General features: G+C 36.9%; 2 protein-coding genes across 2 annotated transcripts in view; one reads left to right on the top strand and one right to left on the bottom strand.

Annotated features, from left to right (window-relative positions):
- LOC145786005 (microtubule-associated protein RP/EB family member 1-like) overlaps positions 1-2,274 on the top strand; it is a 13,359-nt gene extending 11,085 nt beyond the window's left edge. Inside the window, exon 7 of the mRNA XM_082597696.1 lies at positions 211-2,274. Coding sequence (XP_082453822.1) covers positions 211-279 — 69 coding nt within the window. The 3' untranslated portion in view covers positions 280-2,274. The remainder of the gene's footprint in view (positions 1-210) is intronic.
- LOC145786004 (dynein axonemal heavy chain 12-like) lies at positions 1,989-19,221 on the bottom strand. Its single transcript, XM_082597694.1, has 13 exons — positions 19,031-19,221; positions 18,623-18,708; positions 17,416-17,580; positions 16,541-16,649; positions 14,507-14,665; positions 11,138-11,273; positions 10,268-10,442; positions 9,778-9,945; positions 7,668-7,773; positions 5,232-5,371; positions 4,625-4,733; positions 3,875-4,028; positions 1,989-3,394 (listed from the first exon to the last, which is right to left on the bottom strand). The coding sequence occupies exons 1-13, from the start codon at positions 19,178-19,180 to the stop codon at positions 3,252-3,254; spliced, it is 1,800 nt and encodes a 599-aa protein (XP_082453820.1). The 5' UTR covers positions 19,181-19,221; the 3' UTR covers positions 1,989-3,251.

Below are 19,221 nucleotides of genomic sequence, written 5' to 3'. Positions count from 1 at the left end.
GATGGTTAATTTTTCACGGAATATTGTTCTGTCAAATAGAGAATACTCTTCAAATTTGTTGGCCCTAAAATAAGTGATATTTCGAACGATTTTTCTTGTAGTTCCGTTGGAGACTTTGCTTGTAAAGTCGTTTCAACTGTGAGATAAATCTGCACGAAAAAGATTGACAATGTGCTTGTATTGTTTTACCACTTTCTCATCTCTTCACAGGAAGGGTTTGAAGCTCCTGAGGAAGACGTAAACAACGGGCAAGTTGCTACGGAACAAGATTTGTATTGAGAAATGTTCCTCTGCATGCCCCCCCCCCTCTTGCACTCTTATGAGGTTGTGGAGAGTCGTTGTTTTTCTTTATTGGAATGAGCGGCATAAAATATAGTTTTCATTATTTGCTTTTTGATATCTAAATACCAATAATTTGTGATCAAGACTTATTTCGAAGATGTAACTCATGCACTGTCCACAGCCTTCAAAGGGGGAAACAACAACTATCCCCATTTTTGTTCGGAAGCCCATATTTTGTTTCCACATTATAATTTTTTCTGCTTTTTTTCTCTGAACAAGAGCATGCCCCTAGTATTCTGTGTTCCACAAAAATACAGTGTTTTGTTCTGAACTCGCAGTGCTTCGTTGCTTCCGTTCAACCAAGTGTGTTTACTGTTTAGTTTCAAGAAACCCTGTCAATTTTGGTCACTTCGTGAAGAGGTTTAGCAATTAAGAAACTTAAAAACGGCTTTTTGTGCTTGGTCCCAAACTACTAAGTTTTTAATTCAAAGATATTGTGGTCGCAATTTCTTTCCATGGTGATGCTCGGCTGTTCGGATATTACTTCTCGCTAATGTTTACAAAGTTGTATGGATACTTTCCCATAGAAAATTTCTACCATCTGTGCAAATTGCTTTTTCGAACCCAATTGTATTACCCCTTTGACATCTTTTACGGTTTCATGGCGCGATATATTTGCTCTTGATTTTGCAGAAGATCATAAGTTAGGAATGTTGCACAGCTAGCTTTATTGATCATGTGGTTGTAGCTTACGTAACTCGGTTAGTAATTTTGCTGATTGTTTCCGCCTGGGCCGTAGCGATACAAACTGTAACCAGCGCATCTTGATAGTTAACTTGACTGCAATTAGGTGGCAGCATTTGTCTAAGCGCATTGCTCTGTACGCTTTCACATTTTGAAAATATTGTTTTCAAGCTGCTGTTTTCTTGAGAGCATTGCAAAAGTAGTTAGCTTCTTAGACAGAAACATGTATTTTGTTTGTTTTGAATGCTTGGTCGATTTTGCTATTTTTCTCTACGTGCGTAGTCATAAGGATCGCTTCCACCGCTGCCACTCTGTCACTTGAGTCTTTAATGATGCAATTATCGCGAGCAAATAGGAAGTTTTTTTTTTTTGCTGCTTTTCCTTTAAGCGTCTAGTTCGCCAATACGTGCATTTTCTCCACCATAACAGATATAACTACGTACGCTTATTCCGGCGGAAGTGAGATGATCATCTTGCGAAATGACAAGATTGTTTAACTCATTGTCCCTTGGTTTTGCTAGCCGCAAAATCCACAATCACCAGCCCGTCGCCAAAGAATCTGTTACTGTAAGATTTAAACATCGATTCAGCATTATCTTACGACAAATTAATGTAGATCTTATAACGATTCGTTTCGATTAATTCGTTCATTGTGCAACTGAGAGACACGCTTCCAGGTAGTTAGGCTACTTGCACAATCTATGACTTCTAATTGTGAGCTGCCTTGGGATTGCTTTAAACAAAAACAAAAAAAATAGCAGATTTCATAGTTTTCCAGTTTATCATAACTCTTTTCTAGAGCGGCGTTATGTATATTGCGCAGCGAGAATTTGTTTTTACGTACTTGTGTTTTTCCTTCAACAACAAATTACCAGCGACCACGTTGTGACGTCATGCATAAATGTAAAAATGGCGAACGAAACAGCAATCTCACATCTTCAAGATCTTGCTTTCGTTCGATGTATTTTTCTCTGTTCTTACAAAGGTTTGCGTGTTGTACACAACGGACGGCTTGTTTTGTCTAATCACATTTAAACAATCAAATAGCCTACTTTACCAATTGAAAATCCTTTTACGTTCATGGTGGAAAGAATGAGAGGCCTACCAGATTATCGTGTATGCATTTAAAATATTGTTTGGTTTCTTATGTGAGCTTTGGACTGTACAATAAATTTTTCAACTCTGTTCAAATTACACATTTGCTGATGCGTACGAGAAAGCATTGTTGCAATACACAAGTATCTGAGACTTCTTGTAATTTTTGGTAGACATACACTGATTACCAATATAGCTGTTCTGTTCAAATGTCACGTGCCACCCTCGTAGGTAACAGAATCGTCATATTACGTCACATTGAATTACCTTGCAGGCAAACGTCATATTCGTATCGTACTGTGGGGAAAAAGAAAAAAATCGTCATGTGATGGTTAAAAAGCCTGATGCAACACGTTTTTATACTCGGTTTTCTGGCATATGCCATTTTTTAAAATGTCTTGCTTAATTAGCATTATGTTCATTTCATTCTGCATGGTATTTGGTTGTTTAACATTCATTTGCCGAGGAAAATTTTCACTCTAACCATCTTCTGCGATGAGATCAACTTCTTACTGACCTGGGTCTTCTGAGGAATTCTTATAAACTATTAAGCTTGCAATCTATTACTTTCATTGCTAGACGATGTTTTAGAATCTAAACGTTCGAGCCTGGGTTTATTTTTTCGCTGAGACTTTTCGGTCATTTGTCCGAAATGACTTGAAAAATTTCGGTCACTTTTTATTTATTTCGATCATTTTTAGTCATTTTTGGTCAAATATAGTCAATTGACTATATATTTTTTCGGACATATTGACCGAATTGACTATATTTTTTTCGGTCATTTTGCTAAAAAATCGGCCAATGACCGAAAAAAAAACCCAGGTTCGAGCACCTTTCTTTGCTTTGCTCCATACCTTTAAAACTTCAGTGAACGATTTCATTTTCACTTCACATGCCAGTACAGCACTTGCACACTTAACCTTTGCAACTGTTTTTCGTTCATATGCCTTGTAGCATCGCACAGCAGAGGATAGTTTTGAAAAAAAGCGTTTTAGAATTCACATCCTTGAAGCACTTCTCCATAATATCTTCATTAGTCAAGTCAGGTGGTAGATGTCATCAGTTGTGTGAAAAAGTAGGTGAGGAAGCATAATCCGATGGTTTGCGCGTCTGGTGGGATGAAACTTCCTTCACACTTCCGAAAAATTGATGTAGTTTTTCAGAAGTTGCGGCAAGGGAAGAAAATCATAGATGTCTTCATCAAAGACAAATTTTGTTCCGAGAGATTGACGGATTTTCAAACGACAAAGATGTTGCAATGATCTCGGATTTTCTGGAAAAGAAATATAAAAAATAGTTTCCTGTCCGGCAAAAGTACGCCAGAAAAATTATGCTGTGTGGCCTACATATCTGTATTGGCTTGATGCAAATATATATATATAGGCTATGCGTTTTAGGTACCACACAAGGTTTACGCCCTTCAGTAGCTTATAAACGTTAGGCTACTTGAAACTGCATGTACATGAAATTTGTATTTTCTCTCTGTATTATATTAACAAACCGTACGAACTTGTTTTCTGTACGTACAAATTCTGCACAAACTATTATGGTATGGTCTGCCATTTCCTCAGTGAGTGAATCAAGTACATGGATAATGCATCACAAACATAAGTTACAGACGTTTTTTTAAACTGTCCATCTTGAGGTAACTTCGCAAATATTTCACCAACTAGATTGAGACTTCTGCCATCAATCAACCAGGTCTTTATTCTCTACAGCTTACGTTAATAGAAAACATTAAGCCTAATTTTACCTGTCAGCTTTTTAATGGTTGGCCATTCTTCACTCCGCTGCACAGAATTGATGATTTGACGACAAAGTTTTACGTTTGCCACAAAGTTGAGAAGGTAGAGGACAGTACATCCGCACCACGATTGATGGTGTTCTTCGGTGAGAAAATAACAAAACTGCAAATGACAATAAAATCTTGACAATAATACCTGATTAGAAATTGTACTCTTGGGAGATAACTTCTAATTTTTCATAACATGTTTTAGTTACCCAGCTTTGTAATAGTTGACTGTTATACGACGTTGCTTGAAGTTTATGTAGGCTTATTTGTCCCGCGCCCATATTACCAGGGATTACACGAGCTGGGAGCGACAATAAAACGGATCCGTTTTGTCGCAATTCCCCTTTAAGAGGCCTTAATTGGCTTTAACACTTTGAAAGTTTTAAAGGCTACTAAGAAGCATCGCGCGTATCAACTAGACAACTACTCACCACATAGCCTACTCTGGTCTAGTGGTCTGAGCAGTTATCCTATAGCTACGGTATACAAAAGTACAAAACCTCAGCTTCTGGATAGGCTATACACATAGACAGTAACTTGACAGGGTGATTTTGGCCCGGAATCTTTTTAGCTCGTAGGCTAACCTTTTACCTCGTATTTTTGGATATGTTGCGTTTTTCAAGTGGCTTGATTGGAGGATCACATTGGTACCGGCCCAAGTTATCCTCTCAACGGCTTGCATAGCCTATGGAAGTTAAAACAACTGCTCACCGATTTGCGTCTGACATTCTCGGTGTATTGTGAGTGATCAGCATTTCCCATATCACAGTGCAAGCACTTCATGATGTCACAACCAGAAATCAAAACTTGTTTTAGCATTCTGAAAAATCGAAAATGAATTTAAACAAATTAAACTGAGCAGAGCACAATTGAAAATTATTTACACAAACCTATCAAAACACAAAATTAAATTTATCTGTAGGCAGGTTAATTAAGTTTTATGAAAAAAAACCTAGTCCCTATGTGTGGCCTATTCTGTTAGAGGTAGCGTTGACACTTTGGCAGGGGTAGGCTACGCAGGCCTCTAAATAGGCCCAGGATGACTTTAAGGGCCGGAACCTTTCTAGGGTGTCTGAGTAGTTAAACATTGCGTACGGTAGGTTATGTTTTTTGAAGTGCATTTTAACACTATCTTGTTTGAGAAGCCCGGAAATGTCGTTGGTAGCTTACCGGACGCTATTCCGCCTTCTACGCCCTGGTCGCGTTCAATCCCTCAAAATTTTTAAATGTGAAGCTCACTTTTCAAACTCAAATTATCCCAACTTGTAATTTTTTAGGTATAGGCCTACCGTACTGCTTTTTTATCAGCTCAGTCAACCTGAAATCATTGATAGCAAATGCGATTGCAGCAGGGAAGTTCGCGCTTTCTTCGTTGAAAGTGGCGTTGACGTTGGCTCCGTAACTTAAAAGCAAATTAGCCATATCGTATTGACTGTGACTGACTGCCACAAGCAGAGGCTGAAAAACAAAATTCAGCTTTTAGGCTTTAGCACAGTGGTTCCCAACCTTTTTCATCCGGTGGACCCTTTTAGTCAATATTCAAACCTAAATTCCCCCCCTATAAATTTAATTTGTTAAAAACTCGTTTACATTAATATTTTAATCTAAGTCTTGTAAGATAAACTAAACTTTCACTAGTAATAAGCTTTTTAGCCTGTAATATTCCTTTTCATTTTAAAATAATTTAATTACGGTAATGAAGGACGTTGCTGAAAAGTATTTTATTTAAATAAAAAAAAAAAACAGCTGAAAGTCTCCCTCAACCATGCAAACATCGATCTGGATTCATGGGAACAACTTGCTAGTGATAGATCAAATCTGGAGAAAAAAAACTAAGGAAAGCACGAAAATTTTCGAAAAAAGCAGGATACAAAAGGCCCATGTACAGTAAAACGAAACACTAGAAAAGAAAAGCTAAAACTACCACGTTTCCCACCATCCATACAATGTGATTTTTCCCACGTCCTTCCGATCATAGACTGGGCCTCCAAAGCCGCATATGATATCACCATCCAAGCCAAATTCGATCGAACACGAGCTGGAGTCAACGACATTCAATATATAGCCTAAGAGTCAACGCATTTAACAGCCTGTGTGAAGCTTGTGATTTTTTGTTTCGACACCTCATGAATGTAGTGGAAGAGTATTGGAAAGAACATAACGAATATCATTCTCCACGTATAATCTGTTTTTCTGTTTTTTCATCTGCAAGAGTTGAAAAACCTGATTTGCATAGATAAGTGGAAGTAGACGGAAGGATACTTTGAATAGCTTTCTCTGCCACTTTGAAATAGGAATTACACGTTAATGGCCAAAATCCAGTGATTGATTTTTTCTCTAAATAAGTCTCTTGTGCAAGAATCCGTTTTGAGTTCTAAAAATTCATTCTGCAATTTAGGCTATCGGGAAGTTTTTCCATCAACAATGTGAATGAATTTTGTATTAAATCAAGCTCATCGTCATAAATTTCAGGAAAATATCGAATGAATTCCAATTTTAATGCTGTGAGATGTTGCAAAATCAATTCTTTTTCCAACTCTGAAAGAACTTGTTCTTTGCCGTCAACAACCAGCACCAATGATAATTTTTTAAATATGGTGACATGTTCAATTGTTCATTCTAACTTTTTTCTTTCAATCATCAAGCTTGCCAGTGAAAGCTCCCAAAGCATATTTAAATGCTGAGCGGTACTGGCATCTGCTCCTGGAAGGGCCACCCAAGCCAGGTTGGTCGGAAGGTAGAGGCCAGACAAAACGTAGTCTCCCCGCGATCACAACAGCAGAGCCTTCTAGTACCTTAAAGACAATCTTCTAATGACAATGACATAAATCGATCACTCTCTTCCAACCTGCCTTGAGCCAGCACGGAAGCAGTAGCCTACAGTTTGTAAATTTACATGGTATCAATATGTCAATGGCTTATGGATACAGATAACCCATGATGCGCAATCTGCTTCAAACGGAGATGGCGATTGAATATATACCGTATATTGGCGTTTTTCCCTTGCATTTTCAGATTCAGTTTATTCAATGAACCAAACATATTAACCAAATAAGCAAGGAATCTAATCCATCTGTCATCATTCAGCAATGAAACTAATTCCACTTTTATTTAAAGGTCCAGAAATAATTTAAGTTCGTCTCTGAGCTCAAACATTCGTTTGGTTACGTTTCCTCTTGAAAGCCATCGAGTATTTGCAGAAAAAAGAAGTAGGCCTACGTGATGGTTTGCATCCATGTCAATCCACAGTTGCTTAAATAATCGCGAGTTAAGGGCTCCTCCTTAACGCTTTAAAGCTCTGGTCTAGGCCAACTTACTAGGCTTAAAAAGCTTTACAATCCTAAAACCAAATTTCCCCCTGAAAATTGCAAAATTCCCCCCTAGTGGGGAATTCCCCACCGGTTGGGAACCACTGCTTTAGCAGAACAAACTTGAAAAAAGTTGTACTTGCAACTCGAGAACGAAAGATTTTAGGAATATTAAAGTTTGGAGATTTCTTGAGAAATTGAACTTCACCTTACCGGAAATGTTTCGTTCCCCATCTGCGTTCCAATGTTGTTTACAAAATTACTTGATTGTGTGACACAAATACGACATAACTTATTAGCCTACAGCACATTGGTAGGCCTGTGTCTACCAGACCTAAATTAACAAAGAAATAAAATGAGTAGAAGCTCACTTGCGTAAGAAAATTAACGTCAAATCATACATGTAGCCTATATATAGGCTAAGCTATGCTATTCTAGCAAGATACCTTTACGTAGTCTAACTCTGTGTTGGCTCCAGCGCTTAGGAGGAGTTCAACCGCGTCTTCCGAATCGTTGTAAACAGAGAAGAACAGTGCAGTTTGCCGTCTATCTCTAAAAATGCAAGAATTAATTTTTTAATTTAGTTTTTCCATCAAAACTATAAACAAACGTTTGTTATAGAAAACACTTTAGTAAATCGTTAACTCAATATTTTGAAAACTTGCATGCTTCACAATCCTTTCAATTTTGCAAAGACTCATGTTTAAAATCTTGCTGTGATATAAACGTAGCCTCACAAACAAAGTTGCAAATTTGAGTGATTTTTACTTGGGTTTAAGTGCGATTTTTTTAATTTAGCTTACTTTACAAGCAGGCTACAAAGTTCAGCGATTTTCCAAACATTTCCACTTTATGCTCAACAAAATGTAAATTAAAAAATGTTGGGGAACCTTAGTAGGCTATAGCACAATTTGGGTAGAAAGGTAACTTTTTTGAACCACAAACAGACGTAACCCAGCAACAACACTACATTTAACATAATAAAAACAATAAGCTAACGTTTTCGGCTAATCATACAGCCCTTTTCAAGCCTATAAGAAAAATAATTTTAAAAGAAATACTAAAGAATATTAGATACACCATTACAAACAAAATATGGATAAATTTAAACATTTGAAAAACTTAGTAACTTATAGCAATTGCAGACAGAAAATATCAAATAGTTTTGCAAAATTCAGTAGCTAGGCCTACCATATTTTCATCACCTAAAAAGAGGACACGTTTTGCCAGCGGGTAAAATACAAGTAGAATGTTACGTATGAATTTTTTTTTACATCCTTTTGGATAATTATAGACGTATGCACCAAAAGTTACAGCAAAAAAAAAAAACAGACACAAAAAACCCAGACAACTTTGTTTTTCACAAGCCGATTTGTGAGACAAAATAAAAATGTGACAAATCAGGTAATATCTGCAGGTAGCCATGCCCTTGTTTGAGAAAAAAAGGATCAGCTTTAACGAAATCATAAAATTACTTGCATGAAATATAATTGAAGTTGTATAGCCTACAGCTGTTAATGAGATGCTAAGGACATACTCAACTAAAAGGCTGTTAGGCTACCGTGACTGCATCATAGATTAAATTCATTCTACATTTGCACCCACATAAGTTGTAAGCATCCACGCCACGATTTATTTTAAAAATAAATATTTTTGAAATATTTATGTTGTGCACATTGGATATTATTTCGATTTGCTTCACTTGACAAATTAGTCAAACTATTAAGTTGGTAATCAGCAACGTCTACAAGCGCTGAATCAATACAAAATAGATCTGGGTAAAACAATAATTTATTGCAAAAGTGTGAGAAGCTTAAAATGTAAATATGTCAAACTCTTTTGCAAGTTTTTGCGTTTTTTAATGTTTTATTTTTTTGTGATTTAGCCTACTCCTTTTTCTTTTTTTTTGATTTTGTCCCAATTTTTCATTTTCATAAATTTGTTGATCAGATCTCCTCAAATGAGGAAATTTCCTTACATGTGGATTTGCAGTTCCACAGCACTCATCGCTGACCACTATTTGACTACTACGACTTAAGATTGACTTAAGACAATAGCAAAACAATGTAGTACGTTTCAATGAACGTCTAAGATTGTTTAGAACAGCAGATCAAATACAGTAGTAGGCTATGTCAATGTTTTTTTTCAAAATCTATAAATCAACATGTTGCATTGATACAGAAATGGTTGGAAATTGCAAAAAAGTCACATAACAATAAAATCCTGTTGAAAATATTAGCAAGAAAACCGAAAATGTTAAAAAAGAGGACATTTGAGCATTTTTGGGTGTCCTCGGAGGACAATTTATTTTTCTTCAAAAAAGAGGACAAATCCTCTTAAAAGAGGACATATGGTAGCACTATCAGTAGCAATATAATCTGCAACAGCCGGAATGTGGTAAATTAAGACATAGAATCACTCAGTTCACGTAAAAATATATTTGTTTTAAGTTCGGCAAGAAGCTGAGTCCTTTTAATCTCGTTCAAATCACAGTTTATTCTACAAACAATTGAAAAGATTATTTTATTTCGAGCAGTCTGTATGCTTTAATTATACCTGTACGTAATCTTGTCTTTGGTTAATTTTATATTGACGTCATATCCATGGTTGATGAGAAGTTCCAATATTTCCACGTGGTCGCCTTTTGCAGCAGAATGAACAGGACTAATCCCACAGCTTTGAGCTTGTTCGCGGTCAGTTATTGGCAAAAGGTGTTCCACAATTCTAAAAATTGTGTATAAATATCGGTATAAAAACCGGTATAAATATTGGTAACCAAACTATAGTTTTGTAAGTGCATATTATCACATTTTAAATAACTGGACAGTTAAAAAGGGTGCTAATTTTTACACATTATTTTATCGCTTTGGGCTAGGGTTTGTTCTTTTACCACCTCTGCTCATCGATGACGACATTAAGAGCTTACTAGAAAACTGTCAAACTTTGAAAGCCTGATGAAGTAGCCTATTCACTGTAAAGTCTAAACAATAATTTTCATATGAAACGTAAGTAGGCTATAAGCTACAATAAAATTGTAAAATCTCACTGAATATGCCCTCTGTATGCAGCAACATGAATTGGATAAAGTCCATCACAATTCACAAGGTGAGGGTTAGCACCATAGGTGAGAAGAGTTTTTACGCAGTCGGCATGGCCCTCTTTGCAAGCTTCGTATAACGGAGAAGCACTCTTGCTCTTGGCACATAGGTTAGCATCTCCTCCTTTTATAATAAAAATATATACAGCCTATATTTTTGCGCAAAAATAGATAGGCTACAGTCGATTCATTATTTAGTAGCGCACAAGAAATCACTCAATGGGTCAAGTCAGACCTGTGACGTTAATGATGACATGGGCCAAAAGTATTTACGTGACAAACCGATAAAACACGAGACCTTAATAATAATAATAATCATGCTTTTATTTGCGCCCATTGCGATAACATACAGTACACTGCGATCACAGATGCGATACAACAGACGACAGGAAGCAGCGAAGTGACATATAGTCTTCGAGTCAGCTGCTCCCCTTATTTTGGCTTGCCTTTAAGTGTCTTTCGCCGAGACACAGCCGCGTGCTCTGGAGCGGTGTCGAACCCACGTCCTTTCGAACGTCGCGCTTATGATATGCATTTTTCGTAAAAAACCTGGCAGGAAAAAGTTAAAAAAATTGTCCCTGAGCAAGCCGAAACTTGAAATGTCACAAGTCAGCAAGATGAGTTTGACAAGCGATGACCAAGCAAGCCCGACGTGAGCACTCATTTGCTGAATTGGTAGTAGTAGCTAAAATGAACTTGCTGAGTTGTCGCATGCCAAGTGGTCCGACGACCAAGCAGTAGGCCAATGCGAGAAATTAATTGCTCAGTAATTAAGTTACATTTTTAAAAATATTAATGCATAGCCTACACACACTCAACCTGCTTGTAAAAGATTCATAAGACAAGAATTTCGTCCACAAGCGGCGCTGGTGAACACTGGACTTATTCCAAACGCATCTCTCGTATTCGGATTTCCACCATGACGTAGCAATATACCAAGTATTTCTGGATGACCCTACAGAATATACGCTTTAGTCACCAAAAATAAGTTAAAGTCTGTACGGTAGCGTATGTCTAACGCAAATGCAATTAATTTAAAGATTACAGAACAATTGATTTTTCTCTTGGCATAGAGCAGCTTATGCCATGGACGTCGTTCGTCTAGGCCCAGCTTATGCAGTGAGGTATCGGCAGTGATGTACGCGCATACAAAAAATATTGACGGGGTCAGCGTTAACGCAAACGTTCGAAAAACCATACGCCGTATGCGTCAACGCAACTTGTAAAAAAAGTTGTCAGCGTCAGCGCATACACTAGTGTAAACTAATTTTGTTTGCTAGGTGCCAAACATTTACACGATATAAACCACTCGAAACAAACAAGAGTTTTATTTTGAATTTCCACGAAGAAACACAAGCATCTGAAAGTGTTCATCTGACATTTTGCTGTGTTTTGGTTCCAATATGTCTTTGTCCATTGAAAACATTTTTTTAACTGCAGCGCTGGAAGGTATAGGCGTATTGTAGCGAAAAAAAAATACATTAAAAAGTATGCGTTGACGCTATGCGCTAAAAAAACGCGAAAACTTTACGGCGTAGCCTCAAACGCAAACTATTCAAAAAAATGTGGCCGCAAGCGTTAGCGTAAACAAAAAGTCTACGCCGCAAGTATGCGGCGTAGAATTTGCGGCGTATACGTACATCTCTGGGTATCGGAATTAGGTTTGTTTCAAGGCTGTACCGGTAGCTGAAAGAGCTCTATTGAAAACATATTTATGCAAATTTTTCATTTAAAACACAAATTATTATGAGCAATCTGGAGATCTACATATAACATTGGTTTTTCAAGAGAGTTTCTATCTTCCTGTCAGCTACGTTCAGTGCTGTGTCAAGGGGGGGCCGGCCCCCGGGCCCACCATCTCAGGGGGCCCACAAATAATAGATTTTTGCGTTTGAGTAAAGTGTTTTTTGAGTTGCTAAAGTTCACTGCGTGTACTTGTCCATTAAGAAGATGATTTAGGCCCTTATTATACTAAAACATCTCAAGTTTGGGCCCTAACTACACTGAAACATCTCTAAAAACACCATTATTATCGAAAAACAAAGTTAAAATGCGATAACGTTAGTAACACGATCTGCGGAGATGTATTTAATATATATATAACAGGTGGGATGCAATTGAATATGTGAATTCAAGAAGGGCCCAATTGCCACAAAGTGTTTTTGGCACAACTGTTTTAATTATTTTGGTCATTTACTTTTGTGGTGAAACTTGATAACGATTATATGCTTAAACATACTGGTAAAAGCATCATAACTAAAAAGTTCACTCGATGAAAATTCTGTGGAGAAACTATGGAGAAGTTTAAGTGCAATTGCTGTAGTTGGGCCCATTTCAAAATCAATGGAAATATTGATAGGGTATTTTTTTATGTGTTTACCGATATGTTTGAAAAATTTGTCTGTTTTTTTTTTCAGTATCATTTAGAAGACATTGAAAGAAGTCAAAAAGCACTAATAGTGAAATGAAAAAAAGAACTGGAGGGCCCTTTTTTGAATTCACATATTCAATTTCTTTTCATTGAAAGAAATCGCAAAGGACAAAAAGTGAAATGAAAAAAATGGAGTTGGGCCCTTTGTGAATTCACATATTCAATTTATTTTCATCAATAAAAGTGTTTTGCTTTAAAAAATTGTTAGCTGTAAGCAAAATAGCATTTCTGATAGTTTAATTAATTATCATTTCATTTTTAACATCTACAATACCGTAATTATAAATATCCTTGACTAGGCCTAGTGATGCTGCGAGCATGAAAAACCTGTCCGCTGCCGCACTGCACATGTCTTCCGGTACACTGCAACGCAAAACATCTCAAAATGTCACACTGCCCCTACATCACCAAAAATAAGAGTGCACTTGCGCAAGTGCACAGCAAATGCAAGGGAATCTATTAAACAAAAGCAAATGTTGGAAAAAAAATTAGGGCCAATTTAGGCAATTGAGTAACTTACTGCACTTATTATCCACATTTGATACCGTAGCTCATCTAAGTTGCCTTTTATTGAATAGCCTACTGGGAACTTTTAGCAGAAACGTTCTTCTGTATTTACTTTTTTCTGAATATATGCACATGAAATTGCTCTTATCTTCAACTACCTTATAGACCTGGCATATCACATGTTGTACGGTACTGAAATTGTTTTGATCCAAAACAAAAATCATTATTATCACAAGTGACCTGTTTATTCTTGCCACTAACCTCAGAGGCTACCATACCCTAAACACTTTAATTAACTTGAATGCCTGCATAAAATTATGAAAGCTTTGCCTTGGAATGAAATAATGTTGAATAAAAATAATTGTACACCTGACCTCAAAACGCTTTACACTGCTTTTGTTTACAAATCCTTGGTTGACAGAACAAGTAATGTTGCCAGATAAAACGTAAAAATGGTGAAAAACAATAAAGTTGCCAGATGACCACATCTGAATGGAAATTAATAATTTCTACAGTTTTGGTTTTATCCTCAGATTTTATCTGCGCGGTGTACCAATCGGGAAAGTTCAAACAGTCCAAATTTTGCACGGTACGGTGGTAATACCGCGTCGTGACCAACTGACCATACTCCATTGCCAGTATTTTTTTTATTAGAAATTGTTAACACTTTTGGCTTTCATTCCAAAGGCGTAGCTAAGAAATGATAGACCTGTGTTTGCGGTTACCTACACTTGTGTTGTTTTCTAAACTGGTGAGAAAGTCTATTGAAGTGAACCACATTTCCATATCGGTGCAGTGAAAATATACACAATATTATAGGTTTGCTTGATAATAAAGGGCCCAAAATTATTCCGGCCCCGGGGCCCACAAAGGATTAACACAGCACTGGCTACGTTCCTAGGTGTAGGCAGTAGCCTATTTGCCACGATTGACGACATAAATGGAAGCACCAATTTCGGTTAATTTAGCCTACCAAGTCGATAAAACTAATTAGTAGGCCTACAAGTTTTTAAAAAACAGAAAAAGTTTGAAAAACTAAAAATACTTTAACGCAAATTTTTACATCTTTTACTGAAACATTTAAAGTCTCCTCCATTCTAGCATTAAACATGCGATATTTTATTATCCCAAACAATATCATTGGTTATCGTCTACATTTTTTTTAAAGATCCGAACAAGATCTCTACTAATTGCAAGCGTGAAGACATTTAAAAGAACAAGTAAAAAATAGTTGAAGATATAATCCTTACTCTGTACACGGCTTCATGCAGAACGGTCCAACCTCTGTTGAGAGGTTTGTTGACATCTGCGCCTGCTTTGAGTAAACTCAGCAACACCTCACGGTGATCGTTGTCCACAGCTGCCAACAGAGGAGTTTCCTGTGAGCTTCGCCCAATGTTCGGATCAGCCTGAAGCATTAAAAAATACCATTCTGAAATTTTGTGACTGTTGCTTTCAGCAGAATATAAACGCGATATCGATTGAACATACAGGAGGCTACTGCATACACAATCTGCAACAAGCTAACTGCGACCGTGCCGAATAAGTTATGTTTTACTTACCGTACCGTATGTTAGATCGTGATTTGTCTTTTCTAGTTTTTCAACATCACTATAGGCTACTACGTTTGACATGATTGTTTTGTTTACGACAGCGTGGTCCAACTACAGGCCCGCGGGCCGCATGCGGCCCGCGGATGGAATTTTTGCGGCCCGCGAGCTTTCACAGTTTTTATTTAATTTGTATTTTATGTTACAGAAAGTAATTTCAATTAGAACAAGTATAGCATGTGGATAAAAAGTCTCAGAAATTTAATTCAAAGTTGTAGACAGCAGAGCCTATACTGTTTCAACCTATTAGGTCTCCTCAGTACAACTGGACTTCTTAAAGGCTGATATGTACCTATAGTGTTCCGGACGTAGAATTCAGTGATTTACCACTTTATACAAATGTCAGATGGCTTAGTGCTGGAAAAGTACCGGTACTGCAACATTTATTTGGTCTTCGGAAGGAAATACTATCATTTCTTCAAACAGAACAATTTGGCGAAACACAAATGTACCAAACTCAGTTATGCGACAAAAACTTCCTGTGCAATTTTGCTTTCCTTACAGACGTGACAATGCACTTGAATGTGTTAAACCTAAATTTGCAGGGGCGAAAGCAAACTGTTTCACATTTAGTTGGACACATTTAAGCTTTCCAGCGGAAACTGCGCCTTTTTGCTAGGGCCTATGCTTGAAAAATAACGATCTTTCACACTTTGATTCTTTGCAGGCACTTGTGGTAGATGATTATGAAGTGGAATGCTCCCGTTTTGTGAAAGATATTGAGGATTTATCTTGTGAATTTGAGAATAGATTTAAAGATTTTGACAGATTAAAACCTAATCTCCATTTGTATAACAATCCTATGGATGTTAATGTGGAAACACAGCTACCAGAACTTCAGCTCGAACTCTGCGAGCTTCAGTGCAACCAATTCTTGCTGTCAAGGAAAAATGAAACTTCAGAGTGCTTCTGAAAATTAATCAGCAAGGATAGATTTCCCAAACTGAAAAATTTTGCATTAAAAATGCACTCAATGTTTGGAAGCACGTACATGTGTGAGAGTACATTTTCTAGAATGAAGCAAGTCAAGTCTAAAAACAGAAATCGAATGATAGACGAAACACTGGAAGATAGTCTCCGACTTGCTACCACTAACATTGAAATTGATGTAGAAACGATAGTATCAGAGAAACCTCGACCTAGGCATCTCACTGATAGAGATTTGCAACAATTTCTATTTGGTATTGTTTAGCAATTTCGATTACGCACTCACTATCATTTTATTGGAAATGGCCCGCAAGTTGTCACGTTTTTGTAAAGTGGCCCGTAAGTCAAAAGTAGTTGGACCACACTGGTTTACGATATAGGCTACGCTGTTATGATCAGAATTATCTAAAATACGTAGAATGCAACATAAGGGAACGTTCAAATATTACGTAACGCCTTCGAGGGGAGGGGGGAGTTTATGCAAAGCGTTACGTTAGCGTCACATCGGGGGGGGAGGGGGTTCAAGCAAAACGTTACGTAACGCTTTGGAGTACGAAATAGTATTTTTTTGTGCTGAATTCGTAGTGAAAAAGCGTTACATGGGGGAGGGGGGGATTGAAAAAAGCGTTACGTTGGTGTTACATGGGGGAGGGGGGGGTCAAAAATTCGGAAAAAAAGCGTTACGTAATATTTGAACGTTCCCTAAGTGATAAACACAACGAGACTACAGTAGGCTAGTGATCTAACTTGAAATTGCAATAATTGCTGCACTGCACGTGGCTTCGAGTAAACAGATGCCAGATAAAGAGGAGTTTCTCCACTGGAATTAGTAGAATTGATAAAATCAGGAAACGCGCTGAAATAAATAAAAACAAAAAGGCAATTTTCCAGCCATCAATATCCGTTTTTTTACCGTTGAATCAATAAAAATGGAAAGAGGAAAATAAGGGAAAGAATATGATGTAAAACTTTAATTTATTTTGTTTGTCATTGATTGGTTGGTTTTGAATCTTTATTCTCGGACTGACAAAGCCTTGATTGGTTATTCCTGGTAGTTTCGCATAACTTACTTGTAGAGGCTTTTGACGCAGGGCCGGTAACCGAGATTGGCAGAGTGATGTTTTCCGATTGTTGAAGTGTTGTTGCCGGGAAATTATTCCATCCATTTGATGCCGCTGAATGAAGAGCAGTCCTGAAATGCGTTGCTCAAGCGCACACCCCGAGAGTTGAACTTGCGCCGCGTGATCTTGAGCCGGGCGCATAACCACTGAGCAAACGTGGCGGGCGATACTTCGATATTTAATTTAATTATGCAACAATATTAATTGGTGCTACCGTATGATGTTATTAAATAGATTAAACTGTAAAGAAATATCAACATAAGAATTGAAAAAATAGTAAATTAATGGTTAAAAGAAGATACCAAAAAAATGAAATATCTTCTGACGGGTGTCAAACCCACAACAATTTCGATTTCATTCGAAAATACATTCGATTGTATTAAAAAATTATAGTAGTTGTTCCATTGAACTTATTAAATGTCAACTTTGGTTTATAACGTTTTCAATACAAATAATGTCTCTTGTTTAGTTCAGATTTAGGTTACGAAACTGTAGACTCACTTTAGCAGCGGTTCCAAGCAGTAGTCATGTCCTTTCTTCACCGCTGTATGCATCGGAGTTGTCACTTTTTTCCATAAGCTGACACACTGCTTGATGTATTCTCGGTCTTTCACAATCAGCGCATTCTTTACCTCACAACAATCTGTCATCGTTTTCGGACACAAACTGTCGAAGAAGAAAATAACAAATTGAGGTCACGAAGCTGTATTAATTTGGATAGGTTTTTCCATAGCAATGTATCCATTGAAGATATGCGTCCTCAGTGCTTCGCAATGCACATTGTTTTTGCAAAGCCCCATACAGTCATAGAGACAGGACCGCATATATTATCACTTTACAGTAATTATACCATTTTTTCAATACTGAGACTGTGAGACAACAGAGCGTCAAGCAAGAACAAGCATTCAGTGTTACTGCTCGTGTTATGTTGTGCGTCGACACTGAGCCAGTTTTCTGTAATTTTTTATCTTGCGGAGTCTCACAATTCATTTTTAAAATTGCCTTAGAAGACTCTCAATGTAAAAAGTTGGGGAAATTCGTTATTTTTTTTTTAAATTTAATTTTCATTGCTGGCGCAAACATGTTGTGGACGGTAAAGTAACAAAAAGGAAACTGGAAAAATAACTAAAACGTAATTGCTAAGATTCTAAGTTAATTCTAAGATTTCTAAGAAATAGTAAATTCTAAGATTTGCTGAAAATGCAGCAGCGGGTGGTGAGGATAAAATACAGTGTTGAGTAATACATATGATATGATGTTTATATTGTTCATGTAATAACATGTTTCCTCAAGAATTCTTTAAAAATGTTTTGCTTTACGAGTTAGACGCAAAAATGGGCAAAAACGACCAAAATTCAGTAATTTGACCTTAAAATATAATATTTTAACCTTGAAAATGACTTCAAATGGTGTTGAAAGTAATACTATTGAACTCGTCGTGTCGTCGTATTGAAATCCTCAAAAACCCTAATATGGATTCCAAGATTGTGTCTCTAGCTTCTCTAGAAGTCATTTCAACCCAGAACTCAAGTTAATCCTTCAGACTCAAGTTACAAACCCCGAGATCGTAACATTCCACTCCTTATCTAAAGTAGTCTATGTTTACAGCACTAACAAAGTTCAAACATTTTAACTTTTAGAGCTCTTTGAAAATCGCAATTTTTGTCCAAATCTTCAATAGCCTATTTCAAGTTAGGCTTATACTTACGGATTTATGATGCCAATAGATTTTGTCCGGCGTAACACCACCTTTGGTGAAGTGTCAGGGAAGGACGTATCTGGTCGATATAATTCCTGAAAAAAAGTTGTAAATAGAAAACTTATGACAGCACGCACTGCTTTGTTTGTTTTGCACGAGATAGGATTGAAAATTTAAATATCGTAGTCTTCTAATTGACAACTAGTATATTTTCTACCCAAACTTTTTACATTTAACAATTTGTAAGCACATTGTCCTTTTCTAAAGTAAGTCGAAGTCGGACATCCTGCTGTCTGGTATTCTGAATTAGACCTTATTTATAATTTTATCCGTATAGGCTTGAATAACTTTTTGTGGTAAATAATGCAATGAAATCCATTAAACAAAACTCTGAAAAACGTGTAGGTTAAAACTCACTGCAGAAGTATTAGCTCTATGATACTTTGCAGAAACAGATTTATTTGTTTGTTGGTTCAACTCTTTTAAGTCACTTTTCATTGTTTCTTCTTCATCACTGTCGTCTTCAGACGCACTCACTGGGTCTTGTAAACTCATCATTATTGCCATTCGAAAGTGGTTTTCTTCTTCTTCGGGAGTCAAAGGAAATA

This window comes from Aplidium turbinatum, chromosome 16 (assembly GCF_918807975.1).
Source record: "Aplidium turbinatum chromosome 16, kaAplTurb1.1, whole genome shotgun sequence".
Lineage (NCBI taxonomy): Eukaryota > Metazoa > Chordata > Ascidiacea > Aplousobranchia > Polyclinidae > Aplidium > Aplidium turbinatum.
This window is presented reverse-complemented; position numbering and strand designations above follow the sequence as displayed.